At 48.8% G+C, this 22,445-nt stretch overlaps 1 protein-coding gene across 1 annotated transcript in view; it reads right to left on the bottom strand.

The window, feature by feature from the left end:
- Nucleotides 1-22,445, bottom strand: part of pak4 (p21 protein (Cdc42/Rac)-activated kinase 4) — a 50,737-nt gene that overhangs the window by 12,448 nt on the left and 15,844 nt on the right. Inside the window, exons 3-6 of the mRNA XM_055663644.1 lie at nt 22,002-22,226; nt 11,284-11,994; nt 6,162-6,602; nt 1,783-1,916 (exon numbers count right to left, since the gene is read on the bottom strand). Of these exons, the coding sequence (XP_055519619.1) occupies nt 1,783-1,916; nt 6,162-6,602; nt 11,284-11,994; nt 22,002-22,205 (1,490 nt within the window). The 5' untranslated portion in view covers nt 22,206-22,226. The remainder of the gene's footprint in view (nt 1-1,782; nt 1,917-6,161; nt 6,603-11,283; nt 11,995-22,001; nt 22,227-22,445) is intronic.

Here is a 22,445-nt window from a genome sequence, read left to right as displayed (position 1 = left end):
GAGAAAACCCACGAGGTCAGAGTCCAAACCTTGTACAGACAGCACCCGTAGTCAGGATCGAACCCGGGTTCTGCGTGTAGGATAGTGTTAGCGTGCGGGGATCGCTGGTCGGTGCGGTGCAGACTCGGTGGGCCGAAGGGCCCCTTTCCGCGCTGTAACCCTAAACTAACCTATACTAGCGCAGATGAAAGATCTTGCAAAGAAAATCGGCTTTTTTTTTTTATGATTTTTTTTTTTTTTTTTTATGTAAGGGAAATTCATTTCGTTGTCTCAAATTGAGACAATGACAATAAATTTGAATACAATATAATACAATACAAAGAAGTACTGTATCCCTTGGAGAGATGGATTATCACTCACTGACAATTTAGGCTGTGTGCATGAAGTTTTTCATTGAAGACAATGCATTTCGTTGTCTCTGTACTGTACACTGACAATGACAATTAAAATTGAATCTGAATCTGAAGTTTTAAATTTGTGAGCGTGGCCACTCAACATTGTTCCTCTTTTTCGGAGAATCACACACACACACACAGCGTTCAGCCCATCGTGCCTCAACGTAGCCGTGGCAACTTTTTTCTTTAAATCTCCTCTCAATTTTCTTTTGAAAGTTAGTGCTGGGCAGTGGCCAGATGAGACCTGACAACTGCCCCGGCTGCTTGGAGCGTGGATCAGAGAAGGACAACAAGGTCGACGAGAAGAGAGGATCATCTCCGCAGTTCCCCCACCACAACTTCTGAATGCCCGACCTGAGTGTAGCTTCTTATCGGAGTGACGGGGACTCAGTCTGTGTCGTATATCGCGACCGAGTGTGCTGGGCTGGCATCAAACCATCTCCCAGTGTTCAGAGAGGTTTGCGTTTCTATAGCAACTTTCTCGTCCCTTTCAGACCAGTCCAAAGTACTTTACAGTCAATGAATTACTTTTTAAATATAGAACCTGCTGCTTTGCAAGGCACACAGTAGCTGGTTTGTGTCTAGCAAGCTCTTACAAATAACGAGAACATTCTGTTCTGTGGATATTTTAACAGAGAGAAAAAGTTGGTCTCACCGCCCCCGATCTTTTAGCGAGCACCATGTGATCTTTAAGGTCCATGTGAGGGGGCAATAAAGATGCCCTCTTTATTACCTTGCCGATTTCAAACAGCGAAAGGCTGGATAGAGTGGATGTGGAGAGGATGTTTCCACTAGTGGGAGAGTCCGGGACTAGAGGGCACAGCCTCAGAATAAAAGGATGTACCTTTCAGGAAAGAGATGAGGAGGAATTTCTTTAGTCAGGGGGTGGTGAATCTGTGGAATTCTTTGACACAGAAGGCTGCGGAGCTCAAGTCAATGGATATTTTTAAAAGTGGAGATTGATAGTAGAGTCTGAGGAAGGGTTTCGGCCCGAAACGTTGCCTATTTCCTTCGCTCCATAGATGCTGCTGCACCCGCTGAGTTTCTCCAGCTTTTTTGTGTAACCTTTGATAGATTCTTGATTAGTATGAATGTCAGGGGTTATGGGAAGAAGGCAGGAGAATGGAGTTGAGTGGGAAAGATAGACCAGCCATGATTGAATGGTGGAGTAGACTTGATGGGCCGAATGGTATAATTTTGCTCCCATCACTTATGAATTTTATTGGGGGCTTTATCTCTTGGGGATTAAAAATGATCTTTAAAAAAAAATCAGTGTAGCACCCTCTCAGTCAGTCCATCACTAAAACGCAGGCCTGGGGGTTGAGTTGACAAATCTAGAGTTGCTGATACACTGAAGCTGAGTAACTGATGCAACTGTGATGCATACCTGGTGTGTGTTACGATGTCAGTCAGTGCTCCTCCCTCCAGGAATTCCATCACCACCCACAGCTCATCGTCCACGAGATAGCTATTGTACATCTCCACCACATTTTCATGATGGTAGTCACGCATTATCACAACCTGCAGAGGGGGGGAGAAAGGAGACAAATGATTGTCAAGAGTCAGAGAGTCAATTTGGACCCCTGGAGGTCCAAACGAAATGCCGTTTCTGCAGCCATACATTACACACAAATAGCCCCCAAACACAACATAATCACATTAAACAAAAACACCCAGCACATACCTGTGATGGAAGGCCAAAAAAAATTATCTCTCCACTGCACTCTCCCCCCCCGATGTCAGAGTCAAAGTCAAAGCCCCCGGCGTGCGCTCGCAAAGTCCCGCGGCCATTCCAAGCCGCGCGGGCCAGTGGTGTTAGGCCCCGCTCCAGGAGCTCTTCAACCCCGCAACACGGGCGGGAGAATTCGCCGTTGCAGGAGCCCCGAAAAGCGGTCTCCCTCCAGGGATCCGCGGGTTCCCGGTGCCGCCGTCCGCAGACCCGCAGTAGCAGCCTCCGCATCAGCAGCAGCAGCGGCAGTGCTCCTCCACCGCTCCACCCGCTCCGGTCTCGGCCAGCTCCGCCGAGACCGGAGCGTCATGGTTGCTGCTGAGACTGTCATGGCCACCGCCACAGAGACCGTCATGGCCACCGGCTAAACTATCATGGCCACCGGCGAGATTACCTCCTCGTGCCTCACGCAGGAAACGCAACTGTAAGCGACAAAAGACCTTTCTCACATCAGGATTAACGCTTCATAACTTATTGGTTTCGCCCAGCAGCGAGTTCGGATATTACAGAGCACAGAGATGGGCCGCGCAGCGGTAGAGTTGCTGCCACACAGCGCCAGACACCCGGGTTCGATCCGGACTACGGGTGCTGTCTGTACGGAGTTTGTACGCTCTCCCCGTGACCTGCGTGGGTTTTCTCCGGGTGCTCCGGTTTCCTCCCACACTCCAAAGACGTGCAGGTTTGTAGATTAATTGGCTTGGCATGATTGTAAATTGTTCCTAGTGTGTGTAGGACAGGGTTTAATGTGTGGGGAACGCTGGTCGGAGATGGATTCGGTGGGGCGAAAGGCCTGTTGCCTGCGCTGTATCTATAAACTAAATTAAATCTTTAAGTACAGGTGCACAATTCCCTAAAGGTTGCGAGACGGGTGGACAAGGTGGTGAAGGAGGCATTTGAAATGTCTGCCTAGGTCAAGTGCAAAAGTGGGAGCATGATGGGTGCTGTCTGTACGGAGTAGGCACGTTCTCAGTGTGACCTGCCTGGACTTTCTCCCGAGATCTCCGCTTTCCTCCCACACTCCAAAGACGTGTGGGTTTGTAGATTAATTGGCTTTGTTATAATTGTAAATTGTCCCCGGTGAGTGTAGGATAGTGTTAGCGTGTGGGGATCGCTGGGCAGCGCAGACTCGGTGGGCCGAAGGGCCTGTTTCTGCGCTGTATCTCTAAAGTAAACTAAAACAGGAAGAAGCAACAGGCCCCGGCCACTGGCAGTCAGTCTCTGATGATCGCCTAGGAAGGACGTTTTCGAACAGAGCCATTTAGAACGGAGACGAGGAAACACTTTTTTCTCACAGAGAGTGGTGAGTCTGTGGAATTCTCTGCCTCAGAGGGCGGTGGAGGCAGGTTCTCTGGATACTTTCAAGAGAGAGCTAGATAGGGCTCTTAAAGATAGCAGAGTCAGGGGATATGGGGAGAAGGCAGGAACGGGGTACTGATTGGGGATGATCAGCCATGACCACTTTGAATGGCAGTGCTGGCTCAAAGGGCCGAATGACCCACTCCTGCACCTATTGTCTATTGACGTAATGGGAGAGGGAGGGGGAATGGTTTGGAGATGGGGTGGTAGGATGAGAGGAAGCAGAGAGGAAGGAGGGAGGAGATGATGATTAAAAGTGAAACCAAACAACTGGTGCTACCTCCAGCGAAATTGGCGGATAAGTGGAAGGGTGGGAACAGTCCGCTCTGCCGGGAATTCTTTGCTAATTGCAAGTTAGAACGTGTCCAAGGGCAGAGCAAGGCGGGGGAATTCCAGCGCTGTCAGGCAGCCAACTTTGATACACAGCTCAGCAGAAGGGATAGCACTCAGGTCGGGGCAAAGGAGGATGCATGGTACACCAGTCATTGTACCATGCAAACCGCATGGTACACCAGTCATTGAAGGTAGGCATGCAGGTGCAGCAGGCAGTAAAGAAAGCGAATGGTATGTTAGCTTTCATAGCAAAAGGATTTGAGTATAGGAGCAGGGAGGTTCTACTGCAGTTGTACAGGGTCTTGGTGAGACCACACCTGGAGTATTGCGTACAGTTTTGGTCTCCAAATCTGAGGAAGGACATTATTGCCATACAGGGAGTGCAGAGACGGTTCACCAGACTGATTCCTGGGATGTCAGGATTGTCTTATGAAGAAAGACTGGATAGACTTGGTTTATACTCTCTAGAATTTAGGAGATTGAGAGGGGATCTTATAGAAACTTACAAAATTCTTAAGGGGTTGGACAGGCTAGATGCAGGAAGATTGTTCCCGATGTTAGGGAAGTCCAGGACAAGGGGTCACAGCTTAAGGATAAGGGGGAAATCCTTTAAAAACCGAGATGAGAAGAACTTTTTTCAACAGAGAGTGGTGAATCTCTGGAATTCTCTGCCACAGAGGGTAGTTGAGGCCACAGTTCATTGGCTATATTTAAGAGGGAGTTAGATGTGGCCCTTGTGGCTAAGGGGATCAGGGGGTATGGAGAGAAGGCAGGTACGGGATACTGAGTTGGATGATCAGCCATGATCATATTGAATGGCGGTGCAGGCTCGAAGGGCCGAATGGCCTACTCCTGCACCTAATTTCTATGTTTCTATGATGCACCTCTGCCCAAACAGAGATGAAATGAGGAGGGGGTGAGATGCGGAAACGAAATCGAGAGATTGCAGAGGTAGAACGAGAAGAGAGAGAAAAAAATGGGGAAAGGCAGGAAAAGAACATGCAAGAGATGTGGGAGGGAGAGAGGCAATTGAGGAAATTCAGAGTGTCTCGGAGGATCCTCCAGTGCTTCCACTCAGCGGCTGTGGAAAGCATCTTGTCCGGAAATATCACAATTTGGTTTGGGAACTGCTCTGCCCAGGACAAGAAGGCTCTGCAGAGAGTAGTGCCTTCGGCCGAATCAGGAGATGTAACTCCAGAGCCAACAAGATCATGGGAGACCCCTTCCACCCCAGCAACGGACTGTTCCAGCTGCTACGGTCAGGCAAACGCCTCCGTTGCTATGCTATGAGAACGGCGAGGATGAGAAGGAGTTTCTTCCTAGAGGTCATTAGGACTGTAAACTCCTATCTCTCCAGGGACTAACCCTACTGAACCATTACTGTTGTGTGGTGTCTTTTTTAATTGTTTTTTTCCCTTTTTCTTCCCTCCCACAAATATGTAAATGTGAATATGTGATTCTGTTCCATTCTGTTTGTAGTTTTTTTTGCACAATCCGCGAGCATCGCCACATTTCACTTCACTGCACATCTCGTACGTGTGTGTGATGAACAAACTTGACTTGAGAGACCGAGAAAGAAGGGAAAAACAGGGTGGAGAGCAGGGAAAGGAGTGATAGACCGAAGAGAGATAGCGAGGAGTGGGAACTGGAGAGGGAGTGGAGCTTTCTGAGTAAAGGTGTGGAGGCTGGGTGGTTTGAGAGTAAACCGCTGTGAGCCTGTTGGCGGGTTTGGCTGAAGACACACTGGGTGGTTACGTGTGCCGTTAGACTGCGTGCAGGGGAAGCCTAGGTCCACAGGGGGCACTCTCTCCCCCACAAGGGGGGGGGGCTCTACCACTCAAGAGGGGGGCCCCCTCTCCCCTACACAAGGAGGGGGGCACTCTCCCCAAGGGCGCCCCTCTCTCTCCCCCCCCACACAAGAACGCCCCTCTCTCACCCACACAAGGGGGGGGGGCCACTCCCCCACACAAGGGGGTGCCCTCTCCCCAGAATGGCGGCCCTCTCTCTCCCCCACACAAGGGGGGCACTCTCCCACACAAGTACGCCCCTCTCTCTCCCTCCCCCACAAGAGCGCCCCTCTCTCTCACCCACACAAGGGGGGTGCACCTCTCCCCCAAGGGAGCCCCCTCTCTCTCCCTCCCCACACAAGAACGCCCCTCTCTCTCCCCCACACAAGGGGGGGGGGGGGCTCTCTCCCACACAAGGGGGCGCCCCTCTCCCTCCCCCACAAGAGCGCCCCTCTCCCTCCCCCCAAGAGCGCCCCTCCCTCCCCCACACAAGAGCGCCCCTCTCTCTCCCTCCCCCACAAGAGCGCCCCTCTCTCTCCCCCACAAGGGGCCCCACGTTACCTCGTTGAAGAGCAGCTCCCTCCGCTGCTGCTTGCGCAGGTCCATCTTCTTGACGGCGACCAGCTTGCCGCTGCTCTTCACGGTGGCGATACAGACGATGCCGGTCGACCCCTCGCCGATCTTGATGAAGTTGTCCAGGTAGGTGCGGGGGTCCCCCGGGTCCACCACCATCTGCAGGGCGGCCCGGAACTGCTCGTGGGACACCCGCTGCGGCTCCCGCTGGGGCGAGCGCAGGTCGGGCCCCGGGTACGGGGCCGGGGAGCCGGGCTGGGTGCTTCGGGCCGGGTGCGTGTCGGAAGCGTTCGGGGGGGCCAGGCCGCTGGGGGCGGGGTCCACCGGGGCCCCTTTGAAGTGGCCCTGCTCCGGTTTAGTCGGGCTGTGTTTGGCCACGTTGGGTCCATTGTGTCTGAGGTCGTGAGGTATTCCAACCCGGAGGTCAACCTGAAGCAGAGGGGAGAAGGATATGTTAGAGGGAGCCCGATATATCCTTGGTTTCTTGGTCCTCCAAAATATTCCAAATGGAATATAAACAGACATACATACATGCCCCGCAAAATCTAACCAAGCCACAAACTGGCCCCATTTCAGGAGTTCCTCTAACACTTCGTATTGTGTTTAAGAAGGAACTGTGCAGATGCTGGAAAATCGAAGGTAGACAAAAGTGCTGGAGAAACTCAGCGGGTGCAGCAGCATCTGTGGAGCGAAGGAAATAGGCAACGTTTCGGGCCGAAACCCGAAAGGGTTTCGGCCCGAAACGTTACCCATTTCCGAAAACAGTCCCTATTCGGCCCGAAACGTTGCCCATTTCCTTCGCCCCATAGATGCTGCTGCACCCGCTGAGTTTCTCCAGCGTTTTGTATTAGCATTTAGAACTTAGCACATTCACACTAATCGACAGAGGGGCAGGGAGTGGGGGGGGGGGGGAAGGGGGGGGGAGAGGGGGGGGGGGGGGGGGGGGGCAGGGACCAGGAAGGAGGGAGAGGGGAGGAGGAGATGTGTGTGTGTGTGTGTGTGTGTGTGTGTGTGTGTGTGTGTGTGTGTGTGTGTGTGTGTGTGTGTGTGTGTGTGTGTGTGTGTGTGTGTGTGTGTGTGTGGGGGGGGTGGAGGAGAGAGAGAGTGGGTCAGGGACTAAGGAGGAAGAGAGGAGGGAGCAGGGGGCAGGGATGGAAGAGGAAGGGAGGCAGGGTCTGGAGGAGGAGGAATAGGGGAGGCAGGGTGGGAGCAGTTGACGGAGAGATGGAGGGGGGGGGCAGCAGGACTCAGGGAGATGGGTGGGAGGGAGGGGGGAGGGGAAGAATCAGAGAGAATGTCACACGTAGGAAGTTGGGGCTCAAACTGAGGAGGAGTTAACAGGGAACTGCGGGAGAAGAAGGTTCACAAAAAAGCGAGAATCAGCGGGTCAGCAGCGTACAGCGATGGAGTCACAAACGCTCAAACTGAGACAATCAACCTAGCTGATAGACACAAAGTGCTGATGCAACTCAGCGGGTCAGGCAGCATCTCTGGAGGAAAGGGTCAGAAACTGTCTCTCAACATCCTGAAGGAGATGTTTCCGACCCAAAACATCACCTGGTCCTTTTCTCCAGAGATGCCGAGATGCTCCTTGCATTAAGTGCCTCTACCATTGGTAATAATCTGAAGTTCCTTCCTACACATTCAACCCAGCAGGTTAGATAAGAAAGTGCCAGAAAATGTCTTCACCGGCTGGGGAATGGAGAAGCGGGGAGAGGCTTGGAACCGGGTGTTGAGGCATCGGGGGTGGTGACAGAGGGAAGGAGGAGGGGAGAGAGAGGCAGGAGGAGGGAGAGAGAGAGAGAAGAGAAAAGTCAAACAATGCTAGCTGTTGCTGCAGCTCCCTCAGTCCTTGGATGGCTCCATTGATTGCTTTCGCTCCATGGATGATCAGCCATGATCACATTGAATGGCGGTGCTGGCTCGAAGGGCCGAATGGCCTCTACTCCTGCACCTATTGTCTATTGGCTTCCAGCAACACAGGGTGCACTATGCACCATTCCCACTGTGCCCCAGCATACTATAAAGACACAGTACGGAGACAAAAAAAATCATATATGCACCATGCTCGATAACATTTCCTCATTGAAATGTTACCATCACCTTTGGCAGCTTTAAGCCTGGATTACATTCAATGCTCTGATGTCACAGCTGGCCCTGCATCATAAAGCAGCTTAAAAGCCTCAATATATCTTGTTAAATTAAATCTTCCACCACAAGCTAATATTGGCATTCGAGAGCCTTGGTACACGGCTGTGCGTGTCTGCAGAGAACACTAGTTAAGAACTGGGAGCGTCAGCATGCAAGCTGCGGAAGGCAGGAGGTGGGAAACGATGGCACCAGAGGCCGTCACCCAGAAGGACTCAGCGGGCCGGGCAGCATCTGCGGAGGAAATGGACGGTTGACGTTTCGGGTCAAGATCCTTCTCATAGAAACATAGAAATTAGGTGCAGAAGTAGGCCATTCGGCCCTTTGAGCCTGCACCGCCATTCAATATGATCATGGCTGATCATCCAACTCAGTATCCCGTACCTGCCTTCTCTCCATACCCCCTGATCCCCTTAGCCACAAGGGCCACATCTAACTCCCTCTTAAATATAGCCAATGAACTGTGGCCTCGACTACCCTCTGTGGCAGAGAGTTCCAGAGATTCACCACTCTCTGTGTGAAAAAAAAAGTTCTTCTCATCTCGGTTTTAAAGGATTTCCCCCTTATCCTTAAGCTGTGATCCCTTGTCCTGGACTTCCCTAACATCGGGAACAATCTTCCTGCATCTAGCCTGTCCAACCCCTTAAGAATTTTGTAAGTTTCTATAAGATCCCCTCTCAATCTCCTAAATTCTAGAGAGTATAAACCAAGTCTATCCAGTCTTTCTTCATAAGACAGTCCTGACATCCCAGGAATCAGTCTGGTGAACCGTTCTCTGCACTCCCTCTATGGCAATAATGTCCTTCCTCAGATTTGGAGACCAAAACTGTACGCAATACTCCAGGTGTGGTCTCACCAAGACCCTGTACAACTGCATTCTCAAGACATTATCTTCCCCCTTGCCCGCACCCCACCCCTCCCCTCAAGTCTGCTGCCCAGAATTGAACACTGTTGCTCTAAATGGAATGCGTTTACATCTTCATATAGATCCAAACTTAACGCATCAATCACATTGGAAGTGAATGGGATTACAATAGACAATAGGTGCAGGAGTAGGCCATTCGGCCCTTCGAGCCAGCACCGCAATTCAATGTGATCGCTCTTCAAGGGAGATGCTAAATGCATTTCGTTGTCTCTGTACTGTACACTGACAATGACAATTAAAATTGAATCTGAATCTGAATCCTTTCTGACACAATTCTGCTTGTATATTTCATCAAAGTGAATAACTGTACAAGGGACAGTCTGAAGAAGGGTTTCGGCCCTATTTCCTTCGCTCCATAGACGCTGCTGCACCTGAGTTTCTACAGGTGACCGCATTTCCCAATCCAGGAAATTTCTCGCATTTTTGTCTACCTTCAATTCTCAGGACAGCATGGCTGATGGTAGGTTGACATTCTGTGGGCAGAGTAGACTATTGCGAGAGTTTTGGGTCCCATATCGGAGGGAGGATGTGCTGCCATTGGAGAGGGCCCAGAGGAGGTTTACGAGAATGATCCCAGGAACGACTGGTTACGTGATGAGCTTTAGGCTGGGCCTGTACTCGCTGGAATTTAGAAGGATGATGGGGCAGGGGGGGCCACCTCATTGAAACGAATAGTGAAAGGCCTGGATAGAGTGGATGCGCTCCATGGGGAGATGCTGGACCAGAGGCCACAGCCTCACCCGCTAGAAAGGAGATGAGTTTCTATAGTTGGATGGGTGGTACCTAATTCACTGCCACAGAAGGTTGTGAAGGCTCAATGATATAATGAATGATAGATTCTGAAGTGACGTGTCAGGGGTTATGGAGAAAGGGATTGAGAGGGAGAGTTGTGGGCCAGATGGGTAGACTTACTGAGACCCCGGGTGCAGCAGCATCTATGGAGCATAGATTTTCGGGCCGATAATTCGGTTTCGGCACGAAACGTTGCCTATTTCCTCCGCTCCATAGATGCTGCTGCACCCGCTAGGCTGTCTACCTTCAATTCTCCAGGCAGTGCATTAGACTTTGAATGGCCTTTAACTTTTTTTTTTTTTTTTTTAGATTTTCACCCGCTGAGTTTTCTACCTACAACTTAAATCATGAGATAAGAATAAGTGTGAGAGACAGGGTTGGTCTTGGGCAGTGGGTGAGGTATTTATAATTCGCTAAGCTGTAGGGGGATGCATTTTTATTTTTTTATTTTTTATTTTATTGTTAATTATTGGTCTTTTTAGGTATTTATTGCTCTTAGGTAGAGTCCACATTGTATTTGATGTATTTTCTGTCTGCGTTAGTTTTGAATGTGTGGGTTTGTTGGTTGGGGGCTTCTGGATTCTCTTTACACTGGCATCAGCCAATCTTCCCTGTCCCGCCTGCAACTGGTCCAAAACGCTGCAGGGCAGCGAGACTCCTGATGGGCACCCGAAAAAGGGACCACATCACCCCGATCCTGGCCTCTCTCCACTGGCTCCCTGTGCGGTATACAGGTCCGTATACATTTCAAGACCCTCCTCTATGTCTACAAAGCCCTCAATGGGCTTGCTCCCTCCTACATTAAAAGTCTTCTCACCCACCACTCCACCTCCAGGTCCCTCAGATCGGCCGACTTGGGGTTGCTGAATATCCCGCGGTCTAGGCATAAGCTCAGGGGCGACCGTGCCTTTGCGGTTGCAGTCCCTAGACTGTGGAACAGCATCCCCCTTCCCATCAGAACAAACTGCCCCCTCCATCGCCTCCTTTAAGTCAAGACTAAAATACTATCTATACTCCCAAGCCTTTCCTGACGTCCACTGAGTGAGGGCTATATGTATATATGTATGTAGTTTGTTTGTTTATACTAGTCTATAACAAATGTAACGCACTTTGGCCAACGAGAGTTTGTTAAATATGCTATAGAAATAAATCTGACTTGACTTGACTGGACTTGGGCATTTGAATTTCCCTGAGGGGAATATTTATAATTACTATTGCAGGAGCGGTACAAAGTGCCGTACAGACCTGGCTGCTGGTGCCCCTGTTTGCCGATGTATCGGCCATTGGGTAGGTATTGAAGGGTCTTGCCAGGTGGTGCATGCTCTTCAACGCTCCCTCGGCATCGGGAACGTTTGGAGAGCGGACGTTTGCCCCGGAGAGGGGCCGCTTGTCCCGCGGGGACTGCGGGCTGACCTCGCCCGTGTACGTGGACTTTGGCCTCTTGTCGGTGCCGTCGTTCCTCTCCCGCCTGGCCAAGTGCTCCTGCTCGCCCACGTGGTTGGCCTCGCGCTCGCCGGGGTGGCCCCTGCGGCCGTCCCCCTTGCCCCTGGCGTCGGAGGCCTTGCGGTGATCGGGGCGTGGGTCCTTGTTGCGGTGGCCGGCCCGGCTCGGCTCCTGCCCCCTGGGCTGCTGCGGGTACGTCCGCCCCTCGTGCTGCCGGCTCCTGTGCCGGTCGTCCCTGCCCTGGTCCCTCTCGTCCCGCGAGCCCGGCCTGGCCCCGTCAGTTCTCGCCCGATGCTCGTGGTACCTCTCCAGCTCTGCTGGGTAGGCGCCCCTGGGGAGGCCGTCGTGCATCCCGTTCCTGTGCATCACATCCTGCGCTTGGTCGCGATGGGGCAGTGTCGGCGGGCTCCCGCGCCGCAGCGAATTGGAGCGGGTGACGGAAACATTCTCAAACTCATCCAGCAGCCAGTTTAGCGAGCCGTCGATTCCAATCTTGCTGCCTCGAACAATGGCCTGTGGGAGGACAATGAAGAATGAAGAATGAATACAACCATCATTTTAACTCACAGAATCACCAAGGAACTCATCTTCCACCCCATCAGCCATCGCATACAGCATATAATCCTCCAACATTTTCGCCACCCCTTTCTGCTTTCCGCAAAGACCGCTCCCTCCGAAACTCCCTGGTCAACATAGAAAATAGGTGCAGGAGTACCCGAATATTCTCTGATGCAATTAAACGCCCCAGTAGAATGCTACACAGAAAGGCAACCAACAGGCCCCTTAGCCATGGTGTGAGGTCGAGTTGCTGCCTCACAGCGCCAGAGACCCCGATTCCAACCTGATCCTGACTACTGGTGCTGTCTGTACGGAGTTTGCACGCTCTCCCCGTGACCTGTGTGGGTTTTCTCCGGGTGCTCCGGTTTCCTCCCACACTCCAAAGACCGATACCTTTGTAGGCTAATTGGCTTGGTAAAATTGTAAAGTGTGTCGGATAGTATTACTGTGCGGGAATCGCTGGACGGAACGGGCCGAAGGGCCTGTTTCCGCACTGTGTCTCAAAACTAAATTAAAATAGAAACCATTTGCAATATTCACTGGCTCAGCAGGCAGTATTAGACCTGATCAAACAGGCTGGAAGTCTTTTCTCAAAATAAATGCTGGGGCAACATGATAGAGTCCTTTAAGGTTATGAAAAGATTTTGGCATGGTAGAGGTAGTGAAGGGATAAGTTTCACTTGCGCAATAGGGAATAAATACCACACAGTGACAACTGGAGAATTCAGGGAAGCTGCTTTTACTGGGAGAGTGGGCAGGGTGTGGACATTGTGCCCATAATGAATGCTTGAAGTGAATAGTGTAGAAACATTTCGAGGGAGGCTGGATAAATGTGACAACGCTTTGTCAGCCCACCGGGTCCGTGCCGACCAGCGATCCCCGCACATCAACACTATCCCACGCATGCTGGGGACAATTTCACCGACGGCAATTAACCTACAAACCTGTGCGTCATTGGAGTGTGGGAGGAAACCGGAGATCCCAGGGAAAACCCACGCAGGTCACGGGGAGAACGTACACATTCTGTACAGACAGCACCCGTAGTCAGGATCGAATCTAGATCTCTAGCGTTGTAAGGCAGCAGCTCTACCGCTGCGCCACCGTGCTGCCCTTATAGTGTTAAACGGAGCGGAGAGAATCTATTCCTTTTATCGTATCTCACACAAATTAAATTAACTGTTGATAAGGCAAAGATAGACACAAAATGCTGGAGTAACTCAGCAGGTGAGGCAGCATCTCTGGAGAGAAGGAATGGGTGACGTTTCGGCTCGAGACCCTTCTTCAGACTGAGAGTCAGTGGAGAGGGAAACTAGAGGTATCTCAAGCAGGTGGGAGGCAGCTTATCTCTCTCTAGAATTTAGAAGAAGAGGGGAATAGAAACTTACAAAATTCTTAAGGGGTTGGACGTTTCAGGCTCCCGATGAGGGAAGTCCCTTCACAGCTTCAGACTGAGAGATCAGAAGAACTTTTTTCACGCAGAGAGTGGTGAAACTACAGAGTGTTCATCTAGTTAACAAATCAGACAGAGAAGGCCTGTGGGCCTAAGGGCGGTGTGCAGGCTCGTTACTCTCACACTGCATCTCTAAAACTAAACTAGTGAAAGGAAAGACAGGGGAGCTCAGGTTTGTTTGAATCACATGAAATAAAAATAGGTTATGAACAATTCAATCGATATCAACCTTGCAGCCTTGATGACAAATGCTGAGTGGTCTCTTTATGTATTACGGGCAAGACAGAAAAAAAAAAACACACGGCATTCACAATGCAACCATCAAATTGGAAGTAGTACAGCACAAGTCCCATGGGGTTTACTCATTCACTGCGAATCAGGGCTATGGACAGGAGTACAATATTTCATTCAGTGGCAAGCTGGGCAGTAAGCCAGCTTGTAGCTAGGCTGCAGATAGATTTACACGGGCAGAGAAACAAAGGGTTGGGCAAAGGCGGGTCTGGGCGAGCACAACCACCCAACCCCCCCTTGCCCGCACCCCCCAAATATTTATACGTGCTGAATTTAAAATGGAAATTCACGGAGGGGGAAAAAAATTGGGAATTGTAAATGACCACAATAGTGAAGAGATCCTGACTACGCGCTAATTATCGAATATGACTCTGGAACAAATTTAAAACCAGACCAGTATATAAAACCGTGGATAGACACAAAATGCTGGAGTAACTGTGGGTCAAAGGAATAGGTGATGTCTGTGTGTCTGTCTGTCTGTGTGTCTGTCTGTCTGTGTGTCTGTCTGTCTGTCTGTGTGTGTGTGTCTGTCTGTCTGTGTGTGTGTCTGTCTGTGTGTGTGTCTGTGTGTGTGTGTGTCTGTGTGTGTCTGTGTGTGTGTGTGTGTGTGTGTGTGTCTGTGTGTGTCTGTCTGTCTGTGTGTGTCTGTCTGTGTGTCTGTCTGTGTGTGTCTGTCTGTGTGTGTCTGTCTGTGTGTGTCTGTCTGTGTGTGTGTCTGCGTCTGTCTGCGTCTGTCTGCGTCTGGAGAAAAGGAATAGGTGATGTTTCAGGTCAAGGTGTGTGTCCACTTTGTGTCTACCTTCATTGTAAAACTGAATCTGAAGAAGGGTTTTGACCCAAAAAGTCACCTATTCCTTCTCTCCAGAGATGCTGCCTGTCCCAGCATTTTGTGTCTATCTACAGTTCCATCCCACACATGCAATGTGTGGACTACAACACAACACTATAATACCCGCGGACATCAGCTTGCATGTATAGACAGAAAATCAGTGCAAATTAAGGTGTGGAGATTCCATATCTGTACTTACACAAGATAAGAATTTGCAACTCGATTGTCTTACCCATTTATTTTAACGAGCAGAATTCAATGGTCTGAAGTGGCCTTGCCAATAGTTCAGGGCAAACTGAAGGATGGGGAAGGGAGGTGAAGTGCCTGGACTGAAGCCAAAATAACAGGCCAATTATGAGAATAAAAAAGTTTAAACGTGTAAAACGTAATCTAGTCGCACTTCCAGTTTGAGATTTTCCTCAAAGGAGCACAGCTAGATTTTGAAATTCAACACAGAGATGCAAACAGACACACAGAGACGCAGAGAGAGAGACACACACAGACAGACACCGAGATGCACAGACACAGAGAGACACACACAGACACAGACAGACACACACAGAGACAGACAGACAGACAGAGAGAGAGACACACACACAGACACAGAGAGACAGGCAGACACAGACAGAGAGACAGGCAGGCACAGAGAGACAGGCAGACACAGAGAGACAGGCAGACACAGAGAGACAGGCAGACACAGAGAGACAGGCAGACACAGAGAGAGACAGACAGAGACAGAGAGACACAGAGAGACAGGCAGACACAGAGAGACAGGCAGACACAGAGAGACAGGCAGACACAGAGAGACAGGCAGACACAGAGAGACAGGCAGACACAGAGAGACAGGCAGACACAGAGAGAGAGACACAGAGAGACAGGCAGACACAGAGAGACAGACAGACACAGAGAGACAGGCAGACACAGAGAGACACAGGCAGACACAGAGAGACAGGCAGACACAGAGAGGCAGACACAGAGATACAGGCAGACACAGAGAGACAGGCAGACACAGAGAGACAGGCAGACACAGAGAGACAGACACACAGACAGACAGACACTGAGGGACAGACACAGAGGGACACATTGAGTATAGAAGTTGGGATGTAATGTTAAAATTGTACAAGGCATTGGTGAGACCAAATCTGGAGTATGGTGTACAATTTTGGTTGCCCAATTATAGGAAGGATGTCAACAAAATAGAGAGAGTTCAGAGGAGATTTACTAGAATGTTGCCTGGGTTTCAACAACTAAATTACAGAGATAGGTTGAATAAGTTAGGTCTTTATTCTCTGGAGTGCAGAAGGTTAAGGGGGGGACTTGATAGAGGTCTTTAAAACGATGAGAGGGATAGACAGAGTTGATGTGGACAAGCTTTTCCCTTTGAGAATAGGGAAGATTCAAACAAGAGGACATGACTTCAGAATTAAGGGACAGAAGTTTAGGGGTAACATGAGGGGGAACTTCTTTACGCAGAGAGTGGTAGCGGTGTGGAATGAGCTTCCAGTGGAAGTGGTGGAGGCAGGTTCGTTGGTATCATTTAAAAATAAATTGGATAGGCATATGGATGAGAAGGGAATGGAGGGTTATGGTATGAGTGCAGGCAGGTGGGACTAAGGGAAAAAAAAAAAAATTTGTTCGGCACGGACTTGTAGGGCCGAGATGGTCTGTTTCCGCGCTGTAATTGTTATATGGACACACGCAGAGAGACACACGCGCAGAGACACACACGCAGAGACACACACGCAGAGACACACACGCAGAGACACACACGCAGAGACACACACGCAGAGACACACACGCAGAGACACACACGCAGAGACACACGCAGAGACAAATAGACGCAGTGCTACTCAGACACAACATCAATATCACAATACACCTCCCACCCTCATGCTTCTTTTGCATTGCTGGTCCAGATACTGGGCATCATTAATTATGTGGCACTTTTATTTTTTTAATTAGGAATAAGTACAATAATATGGTACCTTTTTAGCACTTTTAACAACAGATTATTGTGCTGCCCAGGTAGCATTCAATCCTGATAGCAAATGTATGGCCAAAGAGTTGAGTTTTGAGGGTGGAATGTGAAGTAGGATGCTGGCTAACCTACAATTAACTAATTGGATAGGAAGGAACTGCAGATGCTGGTTAAACAAAGGGCCTGTGAGATGTCTTGGACATAGGTAGGGAGGGATTGGACCAGGGGAGATAGGTATGTGGAAATTAATTCAGTGGGACGGGAGCAGGCAGAAACAATGGGTCTGTCGGGGCAGTTCTGTTTATGGATTTTGGGGAGAATATAAAACCGGGCCGTGCGGGGCTGAAACGAAGGGCGTTGCGTGTGAGGTGTCTTGGACACAGGTAGGGAGGGTGTGTAAGAAAGAACTGCAGATGCTGGTTTAAATCGAAGGTAGACACAAAATGCTGGAGTAACTCAGCGGGTGAGGCAGCATCTCTGGAGAGAAGGAATGGGCGACGTTTCAAGGTCGAGACCCTTCTTCAGACTCGGGATTGGACCAGGGGGATAGGATGGTGCCGGTCCCTTCTCTCCAGAGAAGCTGCCTGTCCTGCTGAGTTACTCCAGCATTTTGTGTCTATTAACCAATTGGAGGTGAATTGGCCTCTTTCAATCGCCCCTAGTGCATAGGGAGTGGTTGCAAAAGTGGGATAGAAACTAGGTGCAAGAGTGGAGGCCATTCGGCCCTTCGAGCCTGCACCGCCATTCAATATGATCATGGCTGATCATCCAACTCAGTATCCCAACCCTGCCTTCTCTCCATACCCCCCTGATCTCTTTAGTCACAAGGGCCACACCTAACTCCCTCTTAAATATAGCCAATGAACTGTGGCCTCAACTACCATCTGTGGCAGAGAATTCCACAGATTCATCACACTCTGTGTAAAATATGATTTTCTCATCTCGGTCCTAAAAGACTTCCCCCTAATCCTTAAACTGTGACCCCTTGTTCTGGACTTCCCCAACATCGGGAACAATCTTCCTGCATCTAGCCTGTCCAATTAAGAATTTTGTACGTTTCTATAAGATCCCCCCTCAATCTTCTAAATTCTAGCGAATACAAGCCGAGTCTATCCAGTCTTTCTTCATATGAAAGTCCTGTCATCCCAGGAATCAGTCTGGTGAACCTTCTCTGTACTCCCTCTATGGCAAGAATGTCTTTCCTCAGATTGGGAGACCAAAACTGTACACAATACACCAGGTGTGGTCTCACCAAGACCCTGTACAACTACAGTAGAACCTCCCTGCTCTTATATTCAAATCCTTTTGCTATGAATGCTGACATACCATTTGCTTTATTCACTGCCTGCTGCACCTGCATGCCTACTTTAAATGACTGGTGTACCATGACACCCAGGTCTCGTTGCATCTCCCCTTTTCCTAATCGGCCACCATTCAGAGTATGTTGGCTCTCGATGACTAATAAATTGCCTCCATTTATTAACTTGTTCAATTGAAAGTTCTGAACTATAACGTTGAAGAGCTATCTAATGACATAAAAATCATCCAATGAACTCATAACTTTGCCTTCTTTATCCGACTGCGCAGATCCAGAATCTAATAGACACTCATAAAAGGAGACATTATCCATGCAGTTTTATTCCAAATCTGTCCCCAAAGAACTTCTGGGAAAGGGAAGAAAAACGTGCCTAATGCATTCCGTGAGCATGTACTATTTCACAGCTCATTGTAAAGCCGTCAGTAATGACCACATTATGACTTTCACCCTCTCAAGCTTGTAGCTCCCGATCAGATTTATAGCTGTGGGCACAATGAACAAAGTTATTTTGAGTTTTGGTGAAAATTTAAACCAACCACGGTTCAACGAGTATGGAGTTAACAATCCCGAAAGCAGAGGTCACTGAAGCACGGTTTCACGACAGGGGACAACTGATTATTTTATACAACGTGCTGGGGCAGCTCAGCAGGCCAGGCAGCGGCTCTGAAGAATGTGGATAGGTGATGCTTTGGGTCAGGACGCTTGCTCAGACGGATGCTGCCTGACCCGCTGAGTTACTCCAGCAATTGGACGTTCTCCCCGCGCGGGCTCGCGTTTTATCTGGTCTACTCTCGCACTCCAAAGACGTACAGGTTTGTAGGTTAAAGAACCCTTCAGTCTGAAGAAGGGTTTTGACCCGAAATGTCGCCCATTTCCTTCGCTCCATAGATGCTGCTGCACCCACTGAGTTTCTCCAGCAATTTTGTGTACCTTCGATCTTCCAGCATCTGCAGTTCCTTCTTGAACACAGCTTTATAGGTTAGCTGGCTTTGGCAGAATGGATCATAATGTGCAGGGTAGTGATAGCATACGTGGTGATAGAAACATAGAAAATAGGTGCAGGAGTAGAGGCCATTCGGCCCTTCGAGTCTACACCGCCATTCAATATGATCATGGCTGATCATCCAACTCGGTATCCTGTACCTGCCTTCTCTCCATACCCCCTGATCCCCTTAGCCACAAGGGCCACATCTAACTCCCTCTTAAATATAGCCAATGAACTGGCCTTGACTACCCTCTGTGGCAGAGAGTTCCACAGATTCACCACTCTCTGTGTGGAGAATGTTTTTCTCGGTCGTGATGGCTGGATCAGTCTACCATGGAGGACTTTATCAAAAGCCTTACTAAAATCCAAGTATATAAAATTCCCCCCCCCCCCCCCCCTACCTTCAGCAATCTCCTTGGTCAACTCCCCAGAAAACTCAATCAAGTTAGTAAGACAGAACAAAGTCGTGCTGCCTATCCTTAATTAACCCATTCTATTCCAAATAAGAGTATATTCAATCTCAACAAATTCTCTCCAGTAGTTTCCCTATCACCGACGTGATGCTCACAGACCTATAGATCCCTGGATTATCTCTACTTTTCTTAAACACAAGAACAATATTGGCCACACTCCAGTCCTCCAGGACCTTGCCTGTGCCTAGAAAAAGCAAAGATCCTCTTCAAGGCCCCACAATCACCTCTCTTGTCTCCTTCAATAACCTGGGATAACCCTGGTCGGGGTGGACTGAAGCCTGTTTCCGCGCTGTATCCCCAAACTAAAACCTGAAGTAGTATTGTGTTTTTCCAAGTTTCCAACACCTTCAGTACCTTGCATCTACTGATTATTTTTTGTCGGTTTGAAGGAGGGAATGGGGTGAATGGGATGGCAAAGTTTATGTGAAGATCTGACACATTTTTTTTAAATACAGTCGACTAGATCAAATACCTTCACCCCCACCCCACTGTAGAGGGGGAATTAATCATTCCTGACTCTACAGTATTCCAACACATTACCTCTCCAGACGGTGAATGTGGAATAAACTGACATCATTTTAATTAGGCATTGACAATCAAAAAAAAATGTTAAAAATTGATTTAAGTCCCAACAAACGCTTTTCAGTTCAGAACAAGATGATGTTATCTTTAATGAGCACAGCAGCAAGTCACATAATCCATTTGGTGGAATGTTTCTACAGCCCCAGTACCAGTCAGATACAGGCACTGTCTGACACTAGATACACTGGGGCCAATGTGAGAACACATTTTTATACTCAAGTGTCTCATAATTCAGTGGTGTCCTTTCACGACTGCCGTTTCCTCCCCTGCAGGCTACAGAAACCTGCTCTTACTCAGCATTAAGACATGGAAACACAGCATCATCTCAGAGCAAAAAAAAAGATGATAAGCAGCATAACGTCACCTCAGACTCTGAATCACTCACTAATACCCGATAATTATCAGCATCGAGAGAAATAGAACAGATTATTAAAGAACGCAGCTCAAAGTACCAAGAATGATAAAAGAATGCAAGAGGAAACAAGAAAGGATATTGAATTTGTTTTTACACAAATTACACACATGAGGTGTTACTGTGACAGATGTGGATTAATGACTCAACCAAGTTTAGTTTTTGATTTTTTTTTTTTTACTTATCCATTTTTTCCATGTTACAGTCAAGGACAGCATTTATTGTACATCCACAACTGCCCCCAGAGGTAAATTATAGGAGGGAACTGCAGATGCTGGTTTACACATAAACGCATTTGTACTCCCTGGCTTTTGACCATGCCTGAGGCTTTGCTTCTGTTTGTGGTGTTTTTGATGTTTCTTTATTTTACATGTCTTTTCCTACTATTCTTTTGATTGTTATTTTTGGTGTGTATTAACTTTTTTGTCAATGATTAGTGATGTACAGCACTTTGTTGCAGCTATGTTTGTTTTTAAAGTGCTCTATAAATAAAATTATTATTATTATTATTATTATTACACCCAAGATAGATGTACAGAATGCTGGAGTAACTCAGCAGGTCAGGCAGGAGAGGAATAGGTGACTTTTCGGGGCTTTGCTGATTACAATCGAGCCGTCCACAGATACAGGGTAGAGGGATCAAAGGAATGATAAAACTTCCCCGCATTGAAATTCAAAATCACAAGAATATTCCCCAAAGCCTCTGGAGATTGTGAGTCAAATTTCACGTTTTTGGAGATTTGAAAAGGTGAGGAACACCTTGAAATAGATAAGACACAAAATGCTGGAGTAACTCAGTGGGACAGACAGCATCTCTGGAGAGAAGGAATAGGTGACGTTTTGGGCCGAGATGTTTAAGAGGCCAATCCCTCTTCTCCCATCAGGCAAGAGGTACAGAAGTGTGAAAATGCACACCTCCAGATTCAGAGACAGTTTCTTCTCAGCTGTTATCAGGGAACTAAAACATCCTACCAACAACCAGAGAGCAATGGTGAACTACTATCTACCAAAGATCCTATAGCGGAGCAAGATAGACCACTCTTGCTAAACGCAATGGGCTGACGTGTAATACGCAACGGAGCGGAACGTGGGCCTTTTTTTCATCCATTTCAGTAACCGGACCCCACCCGACTTGCAGTGTAATCAACGTTGCGGGGGAACAGTTTGTGTTAATAAATTAAAATTCTGAAAATGAAGATTTTTACCAAATAATTTTTATTTTCATGAGGATGTTTCCATAACCGGCTTCCGTCTCCGCACTAGTATCTTTGCTCCGCTACGGGATCTTTGGTGCGGAGACGGAAGCCGGTTACGGAAATGGGACCGAAAATTACCCATGAATCTGCCCATGACCGTACTGCGTCTTTTTCATCGAGTGGTCTATCTTGGTGGTCGTGGTCTATGGGATCTTTGCCATCTACCTCTTTGGAGACCCTGGACTACCCTTGATCGGACTTTGCTGGCTTTACCTTGCACTAAACATTAACCCCTCATCATGCAGCTGTACACTGCAAGTGGCTTGATTGTCATCATGTAGTGTCTTTCCGCTGACTGGATAGCACGCAGCAGAAGCTTTTCACTGTACCTCGATACACGTGACAATAAACTCAGCTGACCTGAACGGTGACCATGGAGTAGACCTACCTTACGGGGGGCGAGCTGGATGGGCGTGATATACGATGGGTCGACCATCGGCTTGGGCCTCTTGGCCGTGTCCTCGAGGAGACTTTGCCATTGCCGGGGGAGCCCGGTGAATTTCTGCTCCTGCTGGTCAAAGCCGGTGTGAACCCGGTGTTCGAAATTCACTGGTGCTGAGATCTCCACCCGTTTCTTCTTCTTGCTGAACATGTTGGAGATGATTGACTAGTCCTGGCAAAATGAAGGGAAAAAACATCATAAGCGATGCATGCTTTGAGATCAATGCATAAAAAATTAACTTAGAACCATAGAGTGATACAGCGTGGAAACAGGCCCTTCGGCCCAAAATGCCCACTAATCTCCTATGTGGGACCTTATCAAATGCTTTCTGAAAGTCCAGCTACACTACATCCACTGGCTCTCCCTTGTCCTTTTTCCTAGTTACCTCTT

This window comes from Leucoraja erinacea, chromosome 38 (genome assembly GCF_028641065.1).
Source record: "Leucoraja erinacea ecotype New England chromosome 38, Leri_hhj_1, whole genome shotgun sequence".
NCBI classification, from domain to species: Eukaryota; Metazoa; Chordata; class Chondrichthyes; order Rajiformes; family Rajidae; genus Leucoraja; species Leucoraja erinaceus.
The sequence above is the reverse complement of the archived record's forward strand: the minus strand, read 5'-3'. Positions and strand labels throughout refer to the sequence as shown.